General features: G+C 46.5%; 1 protein-coding gene across 13 annotated transcripts in view; it reads right to left on the reverse strand.

The window, feature by feature from the left end:
• The window catches only part of PKNOX2 (PBX/knotted 1 homeobox 2), a 372,168-nt gene that overhangs the window by 44,311 nt on the left and 305,642 nt on the right, over positions 1 to 22,215 (reverse strand). For all 13 annotated transcript variants that reach the window (XM_044437340.1, XM_044437344.1, XM_044437343.1 and 10 more), the window contains one exon: positions 15,999 to 16,187. In XM_044437340.1, the coding sequence (XP_044293275.1) occupies positions 15,999 to 16,187 (189 nt within the window). The remainder of the gene's footprint in view (positions 1 to 15,998; positions 16,188 to 22,215) is intronic.

Here is a 22,215-nt window from a genome sequence, read left to right on the forward strand (position 1 = left end):
GGTGCCCAAGGTCTTGGAAGGCAACCTTCTCTCTTTGTGGATGCATTTCAGGAGTTATCAGCACTGGGCAGGTATAAATGCCAGTGGAGAAAGAGGGTCTTTGTGCCTCTTTTGAGAGGTTCCACTCTGCTGCCTGCTTGCTGTGTCAAAGAATGCTATGAAGCCCTGTGCATCTCGATCCTGCAGAAGCTAGAACTTTGGTATACAGCTAAGGACAGGGTTGTTTTCTAGTCTGAGTGGGCCAACAAGACCCTGAGACTTGGGGTTTCTTGGTTGGCTGTTAACTGTATTGTTGCTGCTGTCCAATTCCCCTTTCGCTCCTTTCCCCTCCCTTTTATCCCGCTTTTATTCTTTTAGTCTGTATGTTTTAGCACCCTTCACCCCTCTATTTTATCATTTTAAATAAACTTGTTTGTGTCCCACGCTTGGGTTGTTGAATGCTAAATCTAGTGACTGGTCGTGGGTTGAGCGACCAGGGAAATACTGGGCAGGATTTTGCCCAGTTACACCCGCTGGTTTCACCATTTGTAAAAAACCATTCGCAAGAAAATTAGCTTCCTTGCACAGCATTTTCTTGATGGAAAGGCAGGATAAAATGACGACGACAACAACGATGATACCTGATCTATCTTGTGCTTACGGCCTTTTCTAAAAGATATAAACTCCTAAAAACAAAAAGAAAATAAAAAGCCCATCAAAATGGTTCTAGAACCATGAGTGTGAACAAGTTCACTGGTGAGAGAAGACAGATTTCTATTTATCAAATGTTTATCTTGGCTTTTGCCCAATATAGGCTGCTGTGGCTATCATGTCATATCATCATATCACATATCATACCATCATATCACATCATATCATATCTTCTTATATTTATATCCTGCCTTTTTCCCAAGGAACCCAAGATGGCTTTACAGAACCTTCCTCCTCTCCTGCATTTTATCTTCACAACCATCCCGCAAGGTGGGCTGGGCCAAGAGCCTGTGGTTGCCTCAAAGTCACACAGGGGGCATCACAGCTGAGTGTCGACTAGAACTCAGGTTTCTCAAGCCCCAGTTCAGCACTCAAGGCACCACACCAGCATTCCCAGTGGGGAAGTTAAGAGCATCAGTGCAAATCCGGATTGGCCTAGAACCAGTGATCTGGCATCAAACTGTGCTGCAATGGAAACTTTCCCACAATATTCTTTTACATTTTTATCTTGGGCTTTCCAGACCTCCTGTAGCAAAACGACAGCGACAGCAACAGCCACGCAGCTCAACAGGCTTCAGAATTTTTTTATGGAAATGTTTTCCTGTGGACCACACCATGTTTTCGTGATAATGTTGATGAAACTGATTTTCATATGAGTTATGGCGGTAAATCTCTTGTCAATTAATTGTCACTGCTTTGATCTATTTATTTGTAGAGTTTATGGTATTTATTTATTTATTAATGTGCCTGGGGTACTAAAATATCAGTTGAGCATTAACAAGGTAGAAGGGGAAGCGAGAGAGGAGCAAAAGCTATGCCTGGAAGTGCTGAGCTGCTGCTCCCTTGGGAGAGGCAGCGTTTCTCATTATTTCCAAGCATTTGCTCAGCACCCATCCCTGGGACTATCTCAGAAAGGTCATGTGGCTTTGAGAGGGAATAATTAACATTTCCTAACTTTAATGATCAAATGCCCAGTGACCTCTCCAGCAATGGGATTTTAAATGGAAGAGCTAGCCAGTAACCTAAGCTGCTAAATTGGCAGGTGTTCCAAAGCTCTTGTTATTAGGAAGTTAAAGAGCGATGCCTCCCAACACAGATGCACTTGGGGAGAGATCCCAGTGGCAATCTTCAAACCCCCTTCCTCTGACACACGTGCATTCATTTGGAAGGCTCTTACAGACTGCGGGTATAGAAGGGCTCATTCTGCGGGTATAGAAGGGCTCATTTCCACGTTCCAGTCTGGATCTTGGAAAAAAGTGGGGGTCCCCATTGCGCAGACTTGCATGGGACTGACAGAGCTGGAAGGGGTCTTGGGGATTAACTAGTGCAGCCCTCCACTCAGTGCAGGATGAACCATGCAGGATGAGACCACAGCTTCCCTGACAGATGGCGGTCTGTGTGAAGAAATACTTCCGGTGTAGAGCCCACCCCTGCTCAAGGCAGCCGAACAGCTCTCACTCTTAGGCAGCATCTCCAAATATGTAGGCAAAAGCTGCTTCCTAGCCTTTCCCATTCATGTCCTAATTCTGCGGTATGACGTACTGGTTCGAGCATGAGATCTAGGAAGGCTTTGCAAATGAATGCACATAGGTTGCGGCAAGGGATGCAACCAGGATGGGCTTCGTCCTCATCCCTTTTCATGTGGGGTTACAAGTTGTTTTGTCCTTCCTTATGAACATTCTGTAAGCAGGGTTGAGGTTTCAAGAACTATAAATACATAAGAGCCTTGCTGGATCAGACCAAAGGCCTGTTCTTCTTGCCATGTGGCAGGTAAAGATGGGCAGGCAGGTAACTGTTAGTATTAACTGATTTTATCTGGCCAGGGTGGCTTATTTTATATTGTATTTTTTGGATTTTTAATGTTTATATTAATTTATTGTTGTAAGCCGCCCCGAGGCTTCGGCGAATGGGGCGGCATAAAAATGTTTTAATAAATAAATAATAAATAAATAAAAAGAGGTGAAAAGAGCAGACAGAACGCCACAAGCACAGCCAGATCGGAGCGGGCATGCAAAGCCCCGTCTAGATGGACTCATTTGTCAGTTTTGCCTTCCCCCATGTTTGAAGTTTTTAAATGTCATGATCTTTCTGTCCAAATTATAAAACATCTTGGGACTTGTGTTCTTATCCAAAGCTATCCTCAGGAACACACAGAAAGCAAACCAAGCTTTCCTCCATCTCCAGTATATAATTTGTTCACTTTTAAAAAACAGACTTTTTGCTTCATATTTATGTGATATACTTATAGTCTGTCTTTCCTCCAAGGAGCCTGAGATAGTTCCCTCCCCCTTCCAATTCATTTTAGCTTCACTAAAAACCATGCAGAGTAGGTTGGGCTGAGGGTTTAAGTTTGTCCCAAATCTCCCAGTGAACGTCCTGGTTGTACGGGGGACTAGAACCTGGATCATTCCAGCATTCTAAACAGCATATCTGCTAAATATTATAAGTTACCGGGCAGTGGCAAATTTGATGAAGGCTTGAACAAGGAGAATTTGAAGCAATTCAAGATAAGGTCCTTAACTGCTGCATGAGTGGAAACTAAATCCCAGGGTCTGACTAGCTATCAGAAGTATGGCCACAAAGAGGAGACCTAGCTAAAGTAGGAAAATTCTGCTATGGTGTAAGGATAAAAGCATCCACATGTGAAGAGTTTATGTACCATGTGCCTCACTCAGGACTCCAACTAAGCCCCTGTGTACTGAGCCCATGCGGGTTGCTTCCTTGTGGTATTTCACAGGATCATGACATGGAGTACATGGCATCACCCTGGGCCCAACCCTTCAGTCATAACCTGGGCCTAGTGGCTCCACTGTTTGTGGGTAGGCATGTATCCACTTTGGGTTCCAGCTGAAGCTTTAAATGAGCTACCCTTGGTGCTGAACCCATTTTGAAGACGTTGGAACCACTGAGTTTGGAGTATATCTGTTAGATAGACAGGGAAAATGTATTTGCTGCTGATATTGGATGGTTTTAAAAAACCTTTTTTAAAAAACATGTAACTTTTTATAGCTAAGGAACATCACATATTTTAGAATTATAGAAATGGTCTTACAGGGTACCATATATATATATATACACACACATATATGCTTCCAGTGTTCTGGCATTGTTATAAACTTTCCATGGAAGTCTGGAATTTCTAGATCACCATTAATCATTCTGTGAATCAATTCCCAAGATGAAGCATCATGTACCATAAAAGTATAAGGGGCGCTTTGCTGCGGGAGGCCAAAGGCCTATCTAGTCCTTCTTGCCACATGGTTGATAAGAATGCGAAAAGGAGGTGTTCAAGAACATTTCTAACTTGGGAATTGCTTCACTCCTTTGAGTGAAGAACAACAGTCCATCGTCATGATATCATTAATTCTGCTGCCATAGTTATCTAGCTGATGGACATTATTCCTAAAGGATTCTTCCATCATCTATAAGAGAACAATCTTGCGATGCCAGGGATGGCAGCTGAGGACCTTAACATAGTGTGGATCACCTTCTCCACTGCTGAGAAGAAGGGATGCTGCTGGACATTGCCCAGGTGCAGGAACTGAAAACCCGGTACCATCACAGTTCCTGTGGCACAGGATGCCTGGGGAAGCCATGACCTTGAGGGATCCCGTGTGTCCTTCATTCCTCTAGCATGCCCCCAACAAACTCCTGAAACAGTGGTGCCAGTATGCAGGCCAAATTCAGCCCAGTCTGGGTTGCTCAGATAGCCATGCCCCCTCCTTTGGTTCCAGCCTTTTCCACTGAGCTATTACGCTTTGGTAGCTCCTCAACTTTTGTGCAGTATCTTCCTTCCAGTTTCCCAATGATTAGTTATTAGCAGCAAGAACTCAGAGCTAAAAAATGGAATTGGGCCATCAAGGTACAAGAACATCCAACATCTCTGTCCGGTTCCAGCTCTTGGTTTTGGAGGCCCTTGGGCAAGTCTCCTTTGATGTCCCCTCTCCTGAGTGTACCTTCTCATGAACATTGTCAACAGCTGCTCTTGCTTCTCCTCCTCCTTCTCACCAGTTCCATTGTTTGGTTCAGAGTAAGAGGCAGGTGAACAAGCAAGGGGAAAGGGGGAAGAACAATTCTCTTGCCGGGGTAAGAGGCCTTGATAGGGGCCTTGCCATGACTAGCTGTGGCACTGACCTTTCTGCAGCCTAAAACTTTACCAAGTTTGGAGCTGGCATATTTATTCCCTCCTGCTGCAATCCATAGGAGAGAAATGAATAAAAACAAAACAGAACAGAGAAAGAGAAAGAAGAGCCCTCCTTCACCCTCTTCCCAGGACTTTGGCTGTGTCAGATGCTCCACCTGCAAGATCACCTCAGATGGACAGGCAGAACGGCTTTGCCTGGCTTGCTTAAATACATTCTAGTTTCCTCCCCCCTCCACTGTTTGCTGCTAGCTTTTAAAAACAGCCGTTTTTATGCTAAACTAAGCTGGCTTTTAAACTCAAATAGTATTCTGGGCTGGATGTAATCCATCTTCATTAAAATTGGTGGGAGTTTTGCTATAATCTTCAGTGAGTTAGCAAATGTAACAGGCATTGGTGGTGTTTCCTTCCTCAGCATTCTCAAGTCAGCACCACGCTGGCACAGTGATTTGAATCCACTCTGACTTCTCAGATATCAGATTTATTTATTTGGTTGAGTGACACCCAACCCCACCACACCCTCTCCTCCCCACACGGTGCTGAGATTCACTTAGGAAGGTCCCATCATTGGCTGCTAGAAGGACCAACACATGTTCAGTGGATTTTTATATGCACCTGTACATTGTGTGGTGACAAACGCCTCAAGAATATATATATTAGGATAACTAATGAGAGGATTCCTAATACAGAGCAAACTCAGAGTTCCAGTCTAGTCAAACCTAGCGTGATTTGTGAAGCCCTGCCAGGTTTTTCTTCCCTCCCTCTGTGCGTCCGTGTGTGCGTGCGCACATGTGTGTTTGAGGAGGGGATGTGCAAGGCTCTGCTCCTATGCCTTTAAAAGTTACGCAGCAGACTGAAGTTGATGGGGTGGGTGGAACATTTATCCTGGCATGCAGGAGAACTGTTATGAAAAAGTTTCACTTGCTATTTTTTCCTGCCTGTCACTCAACTGTTAAAAGCACAGGAGCCTTGCCAGGAAAAAAGTTGGAGACCTTATGACTGGAAACAGGCAGATGAATATCTTTCAACCCCCAAGTCCCTACTCAGCAGAAGTGAGTTAGAGAGTGGGCTGCTAGAGGTGAAGCCTGGAGCTCTCCCTCTGGAGTCCCACGTCTGATGAACTCTTGCAGTGGATCTTCCTAAATTACTCACAGCCAGCTTTTTGCTCACACTTGCTTCACTTCCTCCCACCCCTTGCAAATCGTCCAGCCTGGGCTTTTGTTTCTGAAATCCAATATTCTTCTTTCCCCTCCCTTTTAACAAATAGGGGTGTCTTTAGGAGACAGAGCCCTTTAAAGACACAGACAGACAGACAGACAGAACAGTATATGCACATTAGCCCTTGCAAGTCTGCTTGTTTTACGATGCTCCGTAGGCCTGAGCCTTGGATCTGTTGTGTCCCCACTGATTTGCAAGATGAAGTCCCTTAGGATGGGGCCAGGAAAATCTTGGTCACCTCAAGGTTCTGTGTCCCACAAGCCACCTCTTGGAAGCACATGCTGCCAAATCCTGCTCTGTCTATGGAAGGGAAGCACGAACACATGTTGAAAGCCACGTGTCAGCTCAGCCTGCCAAAAACAGCCATTTTTGTGGCATCCTTTTTGACATGCCCTGGGATCCTGCTGTGTGAGGAAACAACATTTGACAAGTTGTTCCCAGCTCATGTTGCAATGGTGGAGTGCCAGCGCAGGCTTAGAAGGCTGAAGGTAATGCGAGAAAGCTGTTTGGACTTTCGGCATCTGTGTGCAGGAATTCAGATTTCTGATCTGGCTCCCAGTTGCTGCAGGAATAGGTAACTTTGGTGGTGGTGACAGTGAAGCTGGGCTGTGCCTCGAGCAGCACTGGGTAGAAATGACCCAGAAGCATGCAGCTTAACTGCACAGCAGCCTCCATAACTCAGTGGCTGAACACAGGCTAATCCTGCAATCATAACCCTAACCCTATCCCTGACCGGAGGCCCTGAGGAGATGAATCAGACTACAGATATTGGGCCAGATGGACAAATAAGGCAACATCCTATGGGTATGCCCATATAGGGCCATGCAAAAGATCCCATCCTTGGTCTCTCTAGAGAGGACTCAGAAAGAGTCACATCTGAAAAGTGTCTGAAATTCTGGAAAGCTCCTAATAATCACATTAAACCAGTTTCCCCCAACCTGGTGCCATCCAGGTGTGCTGGTCTACAGCTCCCATCATTTTCAGGCTGCATGCTGACTGGGACGGATGGGAAGCATAGTCCAATATATCTAGGGGGCACCGATGTTGGTGAGAGTTGGAGTAGATGATGGTCTAATTTGGTCCGTACCTTATAGCTCAAACAAAATGCCTGGAGGGCCATGAGTTCCCCACTCCTGCGACAGATAACATTATACCAGAGCTGTGGGTTGGAATAAGGCAGCTTTGTATGCTCTCGTGACCACAGGATGCGGCCAGCACAATGGCACAGAGCAAATGGCCCCAAAGGGTGCATGGAAGTGGTTTAAGCCAAAAGCGACGGGAACAAACAGGTTGGTCACATGAAGGCCTTTTACCTTTGGAGATATTTTGTCTCCCTGAGTATTAGTATTTATCTATTAGATCGATATCCCCCCTTTCGTTCTCTCTTTCTTTTCAGAACTTACATAATTCTCCTCCTCCTGCTCTCAATCTTCTTATCCCACGACAACCCTGTGAGGTACGTTGGGCTAAGAGTCTGTGACTGGCCCAGAGTCACTCATTTGGCTTCCTCACTGGGTGGGGACTAGAACCCAGGTTGCCTGGGTCCACTCCTGAGCTCTTAAGCACCACTCCACCCTGGCTCTCTTTGTTCATCAGTAATTCAGTGGGTGCATCCCACCGTCCCTCTGTGGTTGACGTGCAATTCTCAGCATCCAAGAGGGTCATATCACTACATCCTCTGCAACCTTACAAGACATCCCAGTACACTCCTCTGGGGTTGTATGGCTGCAGCTGCTGCTACTGCAACACCACTAAAAAAGCAGGGCTGCCACACACTGCCAGGCATCCCAATCAAGCAAGCATAGCATCAACACTGGGAGGCAAACAATCCTTGTGCAGCAAAAGCCACTTTTCCTTTTGTTTTGGGACGAAAGGCATTACAGGATGCATGGTCTTGGATCCAGTGGGGTGGAGCAAAAGGAATTGGGTTTTAGGGTAGATGCCAGGAAGGACTTCCTGACGATTAGGACCCCCAGGATATGGAATGAGCTTCCACAGTAGGTGGTGGGGGCCCATCAGTGAGGGCGTTCAAGGATAGATTGGACACCCACATGTTGGACGTTATGTGAGCAGAGCCAGCATGGGCTGGGGGGTCAAACTAGATGGCCCGGGGGGCCCTTCTGAGTTGCTATGTTACTATGCAACTAAGGGTCAGCATCCAGGGCGTGGGCAGCTGGGTATCAGGTCAGGGCACCAGGACCCAGACAACCAGCACAATATTCAGGCCCCTTCCGAATCACAGTCAGGCAGTCCAGAGGTCAAGGCAGGCAACAGAAGTGCGAGGCAACCCAAATAGAGCAGAGCAGTTAATGCCAGTCAGGAGTTGAAAGCCAGAGAGACAAGCCGAGGAGAAGCGGATATCTGGGACTGGAGCTGAAGGCAGAGCAGGTGAAGCCGGGCATGGTCCAGAAATGGAGGCCGGAGCAAGGCAACCAGCAGAGTCTCCTGAGACAGGCTCCAGGCAGCACAGCGCACTCCCACAACACCAAAGACCTTTGCTGCTAAGACCGCATCTGAAGGGAAGAGCTGTTCTCATATAGCTCTTCCCTCAGGGTTCCCAGGTGGCGCTCGTAACATGCCAGTTGCAATTGACTGTGAGCTCAGTCCTGCAACCACCAGGGCTGCTATTCCGGTCTCTGACCAGAAGAGGGAGCCCTGGTGCTGCCTCAGAACCTCACACTAAGAGGCATTCCAATTATAGGACAGAGAAGAGGGATGCTTCTTCTACGGTTCCATACTGCAAATAATGTTTCTGTCAACTGGTCAGTTAATCAGGGGCAAGTTTTTGTAAAGTTAAAATGTGCCCCCTTGTAAGTCTGTAATCCTGTAGCAATTTAACTGTGTGCAAGACCTTTAGAGCCTGATGGGACTTACTCCTGAAAAGATTTGCACTGCTAACTGATACTCTGACAGACAGGTCAATGGATACCCTCCTGAAAGGTGTCCTAGAGTGCAAAGGACTGCCATCTATTTGAAGGACCGTCCCAAAACCATCCTCTGTTTGAAGGTGTCCTCTATCGGAAAGGTGATCTGGTCTAAGTCTGACTTGAAGTTGAAAGCTATCAGAATTGAGAACAGCAAGGCCTTGAGGGAGAGAATGACAGAAAGCAGGGCTTCCATCGCAGTGGCTCTTTGGGACTTTGGGACTGGCAGGAGCTTTTCCAGTCCTACCCGGAGAAGGTGGCAATTCCCCCTGAGCCTTTCGCCGTGCACAACCGATGCTCAGCCACTGAGCGACAGTTAACCCTTGGCCAGAAAAGTGAGCAGGAATGCCCTATCATTTTCCCCTGCTAGGGTGGGATGGATTGTATTTCTATTAAATTATGCGAGCTATTTCTATCCCCACCATATAATATATGTGTGTGATTATATCATTAGCATATGCAAACTGTATGCAGATACACACTCTCTTTTGTCCTCTTTTTGTGTGATGAATTTCTTCTTTGTGGGCCATGCATAAACAGCTCCCCCAGCCCCAAACAACTCCTTGGGTAGTTAGTTTGCAGCTAAGGCCTGCATCCATCAAACAGGATGCAGAAAACATGCTCTGGTATTTGTTCCTTTCTTATAACGAAAAGCGATGCCTCCTCTCAGCCTCGCGATGCATCACCAGGGTGGGAGCAGGCATGGCTTAGCTCATTTTAACCAAAACGCGTGAGCTTCTCTTCTCCACAGTTACACAATGTGCCACCCTGGCAGCGGGAGAGTGGAACCGCTCCTCGGTGGAAGCCACACTCGCAAAAATGCCAGGGAGAGGGAAGGAGGGTTTTCTTTCATTCTTTCTTATTTTTTTTTAGTACCTCTCCAAGGGCCTGATTATTTCCAAAGACTTGTGCTAATTTTCTGATATGATCCTCACATCTTTGTGAGGCGCTAAATCCTCATTACTTTTCCTGACCGATGCATTCTAATTAGATCAACACTTAAAAAAAAAAACTCACAATAGCCACAGGATGGCTTTCCATCTCATTAACTCCTCACATATTATTTTCATGAAAATTACTGATAAAAATGTGCATCTCCATTTGCTGGGGCTTGGAGCCTCGTCGGCTCATATCTAACATCTCTCTCATCGCCCTGGATGCGAGGCGTTGCCATGGTGACTCGCAATAATAGAAACTAATAAATTACAAACGAGATGCTCGTTGAGCAATTATTGTTCTCCTTTATGCAAGTTTCTTGCTAATTTTGATCATAAGGGAAACTACAATAAAGCAGTAAAAGGAATATTAAGTCCATTTCTAGAAAATATTAGAAAACACGGACAGTCTGTTTTTTTCTTTAAGATCAATGATTAAGTTATTTAGATATTTCAGTAAATCTAAATGGGAAATAAACTTTTAAAATCTCATTCCTCCCTTCTCCTATCAGAATTTTTTTGTACTTGAACATCATCCCTTTGGCATTGCATAGTTCTGTTACTGCAAAAGACAGACTTTAGTTTAACATTTTGACTGGATAGCAAAGGAACACCTGGGCTCTCCAAAAGCATCTCCCATCAACAGAAGTCTTAGCTTCGATAGTGATACCCACATGGCTGTAATACCTGAGGGTTTGGCCCACGGGATGCACAACGCCTGTAAGAGCAGAAGTAAGCCTTACTGGGGGTAGTGTGACTTTCTGCCAGGAAAGTGTGCATAGCAGGGGATGGGATGGATGCAGAACCTGTTTTGGCTCGAGGGTCAAACAGGTTCCAGACAAGCATGATGGGGGCTCCGTGCCGTGAACAGAGGTGGCCACGGCCCAGTGAGTGGGGTGACTCCCTGCCCACTGTTCGAATCTGCAGTCCTACTCTCTCACAGCCTCGTTCAAAGATACTCTGTCTCTCACACACATACACACGTCCTTCTCCCACATACTGTACATGGACCAACGCCGGCCTCCGGAAGAGCTGTTCCTTGAGCCAGCAGGGCACTTGCAGGCCACTTCCCTCAAGGAGAGGAGCAAGGGGGCAGGAGAACCATCATGCACCAGCACCCCTCTCTTTGCAAGATCAAGAAGGTAAGGGAAGAGTAAAGCTGACTTCACGGAGTATTTCAGGAGGTGGCCCCTCGTTTGTCCTGCCCTGTCTTCTTCAGCAGGAGGCTTTGCAGAGGGTCTGGAGACCACCTAAGTTCTCCATAGGTAGAATGGGGTGGCCTGGTAGTTAAATTTGGGTCAGAAGTTCTGCATCCTTGCTGGATACGATTTCAGGCTCCAAGGCTTAATTTGAAGCAGCACTCTCCAAAGCAGAGGAATGAATACGTAGGCTCACCCCAGAAATATAACAAGAGGACTCTGTTTTTCATGGTTTCATTTTTATCCTGCCACCTGGGCAGTGTAAGTGGATCTCATTTTATTCTTGCAACAACTCTGTGAAAATGGTTGCCTGGTGGACTGAGGAGTGGGCAACAGAATCTCCTGTTGGTTTGGCCTTCTGTGCCCAGGAGCCCAGCCAGCCAAGCACAGCCAAAGTTGGAGGTCTACCTTCTGCCCACCCTTAACTGAAAAATCAACCACTCCTATCATCACCTGTCTATTTGTAAATGAACACAAACTTCATAAAAAGCCAGCCTCTGGTGACTTCCTTCCAAAGGCGTGTAAGTGCTGTCAGAAAAGTGGGATGCTTGTAACCATATGTTTTAACTGATACATATATTATTATGTATGGCACATTTGTGCTTCTGTATACCAGATTCTTGCAAAGAACAACAACAGAGCAAGCAAAGGAAGCAAACAACTTGCAAGGATGGATTTAGACTTGGAACAGGGCATGGAGCGTTTTTAATGGCTCTGCCTATTGCCCACTAACACTGTCTCCCCCAAAAGCAGTTTGCTTGTTACTTCGTTTTTACTGCCTCAGGTTGCAAGAACTTAGTCCAGAATGTGGAACCTCCAGATTCCATGGGAAATGGAAACACTGGCCCATGGACTGGAGATTCTGGTCCAGGGACACAGGGATGCTGGCTTGTGGGGCTAATGTGGACATGGAGGTTAAGTGTCTAGCCTGGAGAGTCCTCTCGTGGGCAGGACATGCCCTCCAGATGGCAGTGGGGCCATTGGCAGCAAATGGCTGGAGTCAGGAGGAGCAGCTGTCCTTCCTAGCGCAGCTAAGCACCTTCAGAACACACACCTTCATGAAGCCAGGGACTCTGCCAGCAGTTCCCTCTCTCTGTCAACATGGGGTGGGACCAATATCTCAGTGGATATTGGCCATGGGCATTGACATCATTGGACTTGCAAAGGCCCAATGGGAAAATTCACTCCCCTCCCGACACACCAAGTTGGGGAGCTGTAAAGGGTGGGAGGTAGATCCTAGGGATAAAGACAAAAACATCTTGATACCCCTGCACTGGAACGGAGATATAAAAGTCTGTAGTGAATTCTGTTAGGGATAGGTAACAGAGATCATTTTGGATTGGAGCAGACATTTACAATTAGCACTGATGGATTGCTGGGCAAAAGAGAGAAATAAAAATAAAAGGACATTCTTTCATTGTTTCTTTTTGTGCTGATATATATACACTTCTTTCCAAACTATTCTTATTCCATTCCAAAGCATTCGCTCATTGTGTTATCTTTTTTCAAGAGAACAAAAGGGGCAGAATGGTAAGTTTGCTTTGGTTTTTCCCCCCCTGCTCCTGAAGCAATCTTTTTCTTGCCAGCAAAGTGTAACAGAGATTTATTTGTATCTCTAGGGCTCAGAAATATAATGCTGAAACGCATTTTTTTGCTCTGGAACGCACATAAAAGGTAGGTTTTAAACAAAGCAAAAACAACTAAGAAAAGAAGCACCAAGGCTTTTATTACATGGAGAGCTACTTATCATGATAGATCAGTTTTATTTTATTTTTTAAATTACTTCTGCTTTTGCCAATGGTGGTGATGGGGGAAAACTTTAAGCTTTGTTCCTGCACATAATGGCACAAGAAGTATATCCACTGTAGGAGTAAATGTACGAACAAACAGAAAAGACTGCAGTGTTGCAGCTTAATCCTGTGCATGTTTACTCAGAAGTAGACTGAGCTCACTGTGTTCAGCTGGGCTTATTCCCCAGTAATTGTGCATGAGATTGCAGGCTAAGCTTTTGATCTTTAAAACATCACATATATGCATGCAAACACGCCCACACCCTTCAGCAGTCAAAACCCGAACGCTTCAAGAACAAACACTGACACACCCACACAATACGCACACATGCACCAACTGCTGTATTAACAGATGCCATATATTTGGGAGAAATATTATTCATGTGCGCTTTCCGTTCTGTTTATGTGTCTTTTCTATATCACTTAGTTTAGGATTAAAACATTGGCTGGGTTTACATGCCACAACATGCAACTCTGTGGTTTCCATGGTGCATCTTTTTGCTTGGATGTGCCTGACAGTGAAGTGGTTTATATGAGTGTGGTTTCCCTTCTCCTCAGTTCTCCCACTGTGGATATGCATCCCATCAGCCACTGTACCTGAAATTACAGGTACAGTGTAATGAAAGCAACTTGTACAGTTGCGGCTCTTTCCAGGGGACTCTGCTCTGTGGTAGCCACATACCAGAACTGTGGAGACGATCATTCCATGTTCAGACAACCAGATAAACCATGGTGAAACATGGAAACCACAGAACAGCCCATTGTTTCTTATTGCCACTTTTGAAAACTACACTTATCCTGCTGAAATACCATGACAGGGTTCAGAAGACATGATGTGAAGGGCCAGCGAGGCTCACCAGTTCCGAGCACCCAGGTGCACAGGGGCTTTTCCCAACTTTTCCCCTGAGGGGGATGAGGACAAGATGGCGGCAGCAAGATAAAGGGAAGAGCAAGGAAAGGGAGGGGACGGTGTGGAGAGAGAGGGAAGCGGCAGCAGGAAGACAGAGGCGGTAGGCAAGCAAGACTTGGGGGGCAGGAAAGGAGCTTAACCCCCACAGTCTGGGGCAGAGGTAGGGTCTAAGGGTGAACGCAACCCTCCCTCCCTCCCTGGGAAGAGGAGTCTCAGCAAGGGAGAGGCAGAGCCTGTGGAGAACTGGCGGAGGGGAGAAGCGTTGTCCTGCTGTGTGTGCCCATGGGAAGGACCCTGTTGAGAGGCGGATTGCCAGCGTGAAAGCATGTTTCAGAACCGGGTGATGGTGACTTTTCAGATGAGGATGGTGAACAGTGGGAGAGGAGGCCTGCAGACACAGAGAGAATGGAGGAGGGAAAGCTTCTCTCATGGTCACCATCTCTGGGTTTCAGACAGGCTCTGGAAGTAACAGGAGGGGACAAGGGAGAGGAGTCGGAGGAGCCTGTTCCGACTGTTGAACCCATGTCGGAGTGTCAGGAGAGAAGGGCTAGCCAACGAGAGGGCCTGCGCACAGCCAGGAGGCATGCCTGTCTCCAGAGAGGCACTCCCAGGGGGATGGGGTCCAGGGTTACTCAAAATGAGGGTTCTTGGGTTTCTAGTTTGGGTTCAACGAATCACTCTGTGCATGGCCAAAGTCTCTTTCTTTGCTGGCTATATCTTGTTGGATGCACAGTGGATATAGAGAGCTTTTGCCAATGGTCTGTTGTCTGAAAGCAAGAAGGGGGAACCTAGCTCCCGACAATATGGAATGCAGTAAAAGTTACTTCCGGGACCGCACTGTGGGACATCACAGGATGTTTATTATTCTAGACTAGACTTCCCTATCCTGGTGCCCTCCAGTTGTATTGGACTACAATTCCTAGCATCCCCCAGCCAATCAGCCATGGTCCAACATGTGGAAGGTCTCAGGTTGGGGAAAGATTCAGAGGATAGCAATAAGAAGACCTTCTCAGTGGTGGCCCCCTAACTATGGGATACTCTCCGTCATGGCATCCGCCTGGTGACAATGTTTTCTTCTTTTCAACCTTCCTCTTTGGTGGCATACGGTAGGCTTTTTAACAGGTCCTGGGGTTTCTTACTGCTGATTGTCACCATTGTTTCATATTGTGCATGTAAAAAGTTTTTAATATATATAATGTAACTATATCGTACTTTTAAGGCTTTAACTTTTGTAAACTGTCCAGAGAGCTTTGGCTGTTCGGCAGCACAGAAATGTAATAAGAGAAATGACAGTCAGTGATTGGCATTGGCAGTGCTCCCCTTTAGGACTGCATTCGGAGGCAGGTAAATATGTATCCATCAGATCATTCAAATTAAGCAACTGCATTTCTGGAAGCTGTGGCCTGAATTAAAGAGGGCCGCTTCCCGCATTACATGCATCATTAAACATATTCGTAGGCAAGTCAGAAACAAGACAGCGTTTCAGGACACGGCTTATACAAGCAGCCTCCTCCGAGTAAGCGGGCTTCGGGAGCAGAGACACAAATCTGAGCTTCCACGAGGGGAATGTTTTGGGGATGGCCGACCACCAAGGACGCTGGCAATCCAGCACTGGTGCTGGGAGCCAGTGCGGTCGATTCAGTGCATTTCTGTTTCTTCATACGGAGCCCCAGATGTGCATACCAACCCTTAAGAACTGCCGTGCCACAGTGAAATGGAGGGAGAAACTGAACCTATAGTCTGTGGGGTAGAGGTCACTTCTGAACTGCAGGGTCTCATAAGGAGAGTCCTCCAGCCCCTCCCTTGAGGGGAGTCCAAAAGCTCTGGCAGCCATGTCAGTCCTTATCAATAAACTGGTTCTAGGCATTTTGTAAAGTTAATTGGACTCAGGAGTCAATCTGATGCATGTTTAGGCAGAAGAATGTTCTACAGCTTTTCAGCCAGCCTTAAAATTCAGAGGATTCTGGGCATCCAATGGAGGGTGGAAAGAGTGTGAAGGGAAGGGCGGCCTTCTGGGTGGATGGTGCACTGTATCCCAGCAGTGCCTCTTTCTTCCCGGAACACCCTCCTTCAGGGCTGGCTCCAAGCAAAATTAATCAAAATAAAATACGAAAGAGCCATTTCCCCCCATTGGCAATATGACAGTGCTGGAAGAAAACTGAAAACTCTATAAGGAGGCATTTTGCATTACCTGGGTGTGTAGGTTAATGGAGGACTGGTTTGGGGAGTAAGGCCCCCCCAGGTCATTCCTGAGTAGGTTGTCACTGTGCATCTTAGTTTTGAGGCAGGTGATGTAACGATTACAAAAGTCCTTGCACAATTCATTCACCTTCTCCAACTCCAGCAGATGAATTCTCAGGACCTGGATTGCTTTCACCATCTGGGGATGACAAAATGAGGAGCAGAGGTCAGTCTAGTTCTAGAAAATATTATTTTTGGTCATTGCATCCACAAGGTAAGCTGTGGCTTTAATTAATTAATCAGATTAATCAGTTTTTTTTCACATTTTATTTGAATAAAAATTGCCCCTGATTAATTGACTAGGAAATTTTATTTTTTAAGGAATTATTATTTAAAAAACAAAAACGGATAGAAACTGCAGTTGCTATGCAGCATGTTAAATGAGGGGTTGAGGGCACCCCTCTCTTGTGAGGAAGAAGGAACACCTCTTCTACAATGATATTAAAAGAAGCATCTTCTCCCATGTGTGAGAAGAGAAATTCTAACAAGGCATTAAAGAAGGTTTTCCTCCATCTGAGAGAAAGAGATTGCTTGTTCTAAAAAGAAGTCCAGTCAGCTTCTCATCTAATACTGTGGCCAAGATCTGCACAGTGCGTTTTGTGAACTACACATCTAGATTTGTGTCTAAAGGGCAGCTCCGGACTTGAGGTTCTTTAACAACAGTCTCTCTGTGTCTCTCAGCAAACCACATTTCAAACAGAGGGATCCTTGTGCTATGGGACTGGTTCTGCTGCCCAAAATCAACAAACCCACTGGACAACCCCAAGCGTTTGGATTCCAGCTAACATATCCACAAGAGCAGCATATCTGTGAACAATACGTGTGATCTGAAGAGTCACAGATATAGTCAAGGCTAGCATCCACAATCACTTACTTGTTCCAACTGTGATAGCTGCTGCTATCGATGACCGACTTGTTCACACCCCTTTTAATGCAAAATTTATGGAGATATGAATACGTGGACTGTGAGGTGGCATCTCTTGGCCGTGGGTCTCTTCTTCACAGGTGCACTGACTGTGTCTGCAGCATTAGTTGAATGCCCAGAAGAGGGTTTGGAGGCTGGGGTCAGCAGGGCTAACCCTGTTCCTAGTCCACAAGTTTTATCATCAAAGCATGTACTGTCCATGTGAGTTGGCTAAGACTACTTGTGTGAACAAGACATTCAGTATTTGAATGGGCACTAAGAGGTCTCAGAGGAACAACATGAATCAACCACATCAACTACAGATGTCAGTTCAGTCACAGGGTGGACATTCTCCTCTCAGTTGCTTCCAGACACCAGCCCAAATCAGATGAAACAGGAAAACATGCGAAAGGAAACAGAAAGCAGCCACTTCCAGTTTTATAATACATGAACTTCCCCAAGATATCTGGGCTTGTAGAACTGTGATTTGTTTAACTCTGGTCAGTGTGAAAAAGCCAGGATCAAACGGTGCTTACAGATCCCAGCTTCTTCTAAAACTGTCACTTAATCAAACCTTAGTTTTCTGGATTCAGACGATTAAGGGAAATGTTTGCAGTGGATATTTCCAATTTCCTGCAAACACAAGAGTAGAAAAGATGGTAGTGTGATGCAACGATCTCCACAGCTCACCTGTGTAGCAGGAGACCATGGCTTTCCGCAGTAGCTTAAGAAAGCTACCATGGCATCTCCCTGTATCAATCCGCAGGCCAACTCCATCCCGCCTGGAATCCCCAGAGGGGCACACGGCACCTGCTGACTCCAGCCCTTTCTCTGACTGTTTGTGGCCTCCTAGCTTTAATGCAGTTCAATCCCATTCAGGAAGGTTGAAATGCTTCTCCTAAGGCTGTCTTACCGGCAGCAAGGGGTTTAAATTAAAGCAGGGCAGTACTTTTGGCATGTTATCTTCAGCCCCTTAGCCTCAGTCCACTCCACCACTGGAACCCAGCCTCTGAGTGCTTCTCCAAAATGGAATTTGGCCCTTGGGCTCAAAGAAGTCTGACACTCTTGTCCTACCTAATGGATGTTTCTATCACCTAGACAGGTTGAAGTACCAAAAGCCCATTTGCAAAATGTGATGCCGCATTCTTGGCTTGCTTTTGGGATCCAGTTAGAAGTGCTTTATGTAAAAGTGTGCCTGATTATTCTCAGCTGGCCTCTCTTCCTAACGAGATTGGAGAGTGGAAACACGCCTGTAAGCTCTCCCTTGAGCAAAGTCTTGGCCTCAGTAAAATATCTCCCATAAATGTTAAAAAATTTACACATAAAACATACCATGCATGGAACTGAGACCTTACATTTTACTGCCCTGGCCTGAAATCTTAAAGAATATATAAAATCTCAGCTATTCACTACAGGGCAATAAATCAGGTTCTTTTATGGAACAAAAGAGTCTTTAAATTTCAAAGCACTTTTTCAACTTGCTAATTTTAGTGGCCACTTTTTACAAACTATTAGTCACAGGCTGCTCCTGGGTAAGATGACTATGCAAATCTACACAGGTTTGCCCTCTAGTCTGCTAAGAAGCTGGCACAGAAATGAGTAGGGAAAGACTGATTTGGACACATGGTCCAAACAGAGAAGGCAGTGCTTACTTTTTGCAGGCAGATGCCTATGTACCCAGGGATATCAGCAGGGACAGATCCATTCTTGGGGCTGGGGGATGCACTGAACTGCCACTGCAGTCTTAGCCTGTTCTCTCTTGATTTTGTGAACTTAGCATGCCATGATTATGCAATCCAAGTTCTTTCTCCTGCAGTAATTCATGAATTTAGCATGGCCTCAGTTTGCCCATGTGAAGCAGGCTTGTTGTGCTCCCATCCTGTTTACTTTCAGTCTTGGAGAAGAGGGCTCTGCCATAAGTTGCTTTCTCCATAAGCTACTCTTGTCCTATCTAATGGATGCTTCTATCTAGTACTAGTAGAGCCAGAAAGAATGAAGTGACTGGGTCAAAGCCGAAAGGACACTCAGTTGCAGATGTATCTGGTGGTGAAAGGAAAGTCCGATGCTGTCAAGAGCTTAAATGGATTCTGGGGGATGGTGGAGGACAGGAAGGCCTGGAGGAATGTTGTCCATAGGGTCGCAATGGGTTGGTTGCGACTCGCAACTAACAACAATCCCCTAGACAGGTTGAAGTACCTAGGTGAAATTGCTTGAAGTGGAGAGTTGTTGGGTTGAACTGTGTAGCAAAAGTGTGTGTGGCTTATGGAGCAAAACAGTTGTCCTTGGTTCACCCCCCCACTGACCACCTTCACTCCACCTCCAGTGGACACCTTTCCACCCCACCAGCCTCCACTGAACAGCACCTCTGAAGCGTGATGCGTCTGTAGTGAGGAGAGGTAGGAAGACTCCCCCCTCTAAAGGCCTTCCTGATCAGATCACAAATAAGGAAGGAGAACAGGGCAGAGGTGAGGGCGGGGATGGTTTGTAAACTCATCAAGAAAATGTTTAATCAGAAGGCAAACAGGTGAGTTCCTCTTGCCTCCGCATCCCCTTGGGAAGATTCTTGGCAGCAAAGTGGTGACCCCACCACCAAATGCAGTTGCAACGGCATCTTGGATCCTTCAACGCAAGCATCCACGTGCCATTGCGCCCTGCCGTGTCCGCAGGACAAAGGAAGAAATGGAGCTGGACAGGAGAGGTTGCGAGGATGTTTCTGGGCAGCGCGCAGGAGCAGTGTTGTTCACCAAAGGCATGCAAGCACGGCAGGTGGAGGGAGGCTGAGGGACTCGGGGGAAAGCTGGGAGCGGAGACCTCACAGTCATAAGCCTGCTGTAAGACGCATTTGTGAAGGCTTGTAGCTTATCCGATCCTTGACCGCACTGCACAGTTCAGTGCATTCACACAAGATGGAATCGCTGCATGAATACTATAATCTTTTTGAATATTTGAATTTTATCTGTCTTATTTGTTTTTTCCTAAATGTACCATGGGTGGACCACTGCAGCATTCCTAGTATGTCGTGGCAGCCTTCATCCTATCCTACCTTGCAAGGTTGGTGTGAGGAAGAACTGGGAGTGGTGGGGAAAGAGCACCGAATGCCACCTTGAACACCTTGGTGGAAGTATTAGCTTCAAAAAAGCACTAATTACAACACACAAAGTATAACACAGGTTCTCGGATAATATTCGATCAGCCCAGTGTGTCCATCCAGCAGCCGCCCTCCTGAAAGTCAGTATTCAAGGGCAAAGGCACGAAAACTTGACATATACATGTGTGTGTGTGTGTGTGTGTGTGTGTGTGTGTGTAAAATAAATCTCTCAATTATCTCAGCTCATTTGCTTGGGGTCTCTCATTTTATGTCCCTGCTTCGCTGAGCAGTATATCTGTCCGGATAAAGAGTTACAGTCCGATGGAATACGTGCGCAGGGTTGTAAAAAATACAGATGCTGAATTAATTGACTGTGTGGCACTCAGCAGCTGATTGAGTTGATAATGGCGAGATCTGACCTTTTTCTAATTTCTAATTATGTGCATCTCGCCTGTGAGGAATACATGATTCTTATTCTAATGATGGTTAATGTCGCTGGCCTTTTCATCTCCTCTTTGCCATCAGCAGTGGTGGACAATTTACATAGGATTAGTAGCATTAGAATCACACAGATACAACAAACAAACTTCGGGGTGTGGGAAGTTATTCGTTTGGGAAGGTCTGTGCATGCTTCTGGCAGACCCACTCCTTGGAAGAGTCTCACCAAGCCACCATGGTCAGGAAGAAGGAAGCCCACGAGAGTAACTAAGAGGCACTCACACGTTTCCCTGGGAGTAAATCCCATTGAGGTCAGCAGGACTTAATTCTGAGTAGATCTGTGGATCGCTTTGGTGCAACCGATGCACTGCTGCCTCTGGGCTTTTGAGGCCCCGGGCAAGAAACCCTGAGTGGAACCCTCACGGCAGGCCCCGAATTCCCTGGCTGCGGCAGCACGAGCAAAGCTCACTAGGTGTGCCCACCAGGCGGGTGAGCACCCAGGTCAGTCTGCCCTCGAGAGGGAGGTGCTCTGGAAAGCCCTCTCCCCCTTTAATGCAGGGAGAGCAGAGCCGATGGGATTCTGTGGAGCTGCAGCCCAGCACTGCTGGAATAGGCGCTCCAGGGAGCCCTCCTGCCTCCTTCTTCCCTGGCAGCCAGTGGAAGCCTGGTGGGCAGGACTCCCTGGAATGGGTGCATGGCCAGTAGGGCTCTCCAGCTCAACCCCACCTCTGACGATCTTCTCAGTGGGACCCAGTCCATGAGTGGGGGAAGGCGCATGCCTCTTCCTTTGACTGCATCAAATACCCCTGCAAGAAAAATCAGCACTGTTCTCCCCATATTGCAGGTGAGGAGCAGCTGAGGCGGCCAGGGGGGACATTTGCCTCCAGGTTAAGTTATGGCGTATTTCCTTGGATCATAGCTCTTTTTCTGAACTCACCACGAAACCAACTCTTTCCCTAGAGCATCTGGCTCAAGAGGAGCTCTGTTACATAGGGTACTTCTTTGCCACAAGCATGTTATTGCCAGGTGTGACCACCACAACCCTGCAAAGCTGAATCCCTCACACACAAGTTACAGATGGACTAAATGGTTAAGACGGAATTGTTATCTCCAGCCTGCTGTATCCCCAGACCTCAGGGTGAGTGGTGATATTTTTAAGAGGAAAGCCAGCAGAAGGAAATACAGACTGAACGTATTGCACATTCAGCTGCTAAATATAGAAATCAAAGCTTAACATATGCATTAAAGTTGCTCCACACCACCTTAACCCATATAAGATATCAACACGAAAGGCAATCGTGCAGTGCGCTGTGATCTTTCCTTTGCCACGCAGCTTCAGCACAGAGGGCCAACTCACACGAAACCCCCACCTTGATGCCCCCAAGGTCTCCTTCATGCCTTGCCAGGTCCTTCTGATGCAGTGTGTGTCTCTTCCATGATCACCTGGCATTTTCAGGTGGAAAAGGAAGAGCCCCCACACGCCAGCATCACTGCTCCCAGTGCCAGGCATCCAGGTCCAAGAACATGGCCCAGGAAGGACACCACATCTGGCCCATGAAAAAAAAATCAATAAACCAAAGTGTAAATCAGTGGATTACCAACATTATTTTTCTACCCTTGCATGCCCCTGAGTTAGATCTGCCTAGTTCGCTCACTTCTTGCCTTTCATTTGAAAGAAAATAAAATTTGGACAGTTTTTTAAGGAGACTGTCACATACTTAATTTATTGCAGCCTAT

This window comes from Varanus komodoensis, unplaced genomic scaffold (genome assembly GCF_004798865.1).
Source record: "Varanus komodoensis strain SLA01 unplaced genomic scaffold, ASM479886v1 scaffold30, whole genome shotgun sequence".
NCBI lineage: Eukaryota > Metazoa > Chordata > Lepidosauria > Squamata > Varanidae > Varanus > Varanus komodoensis.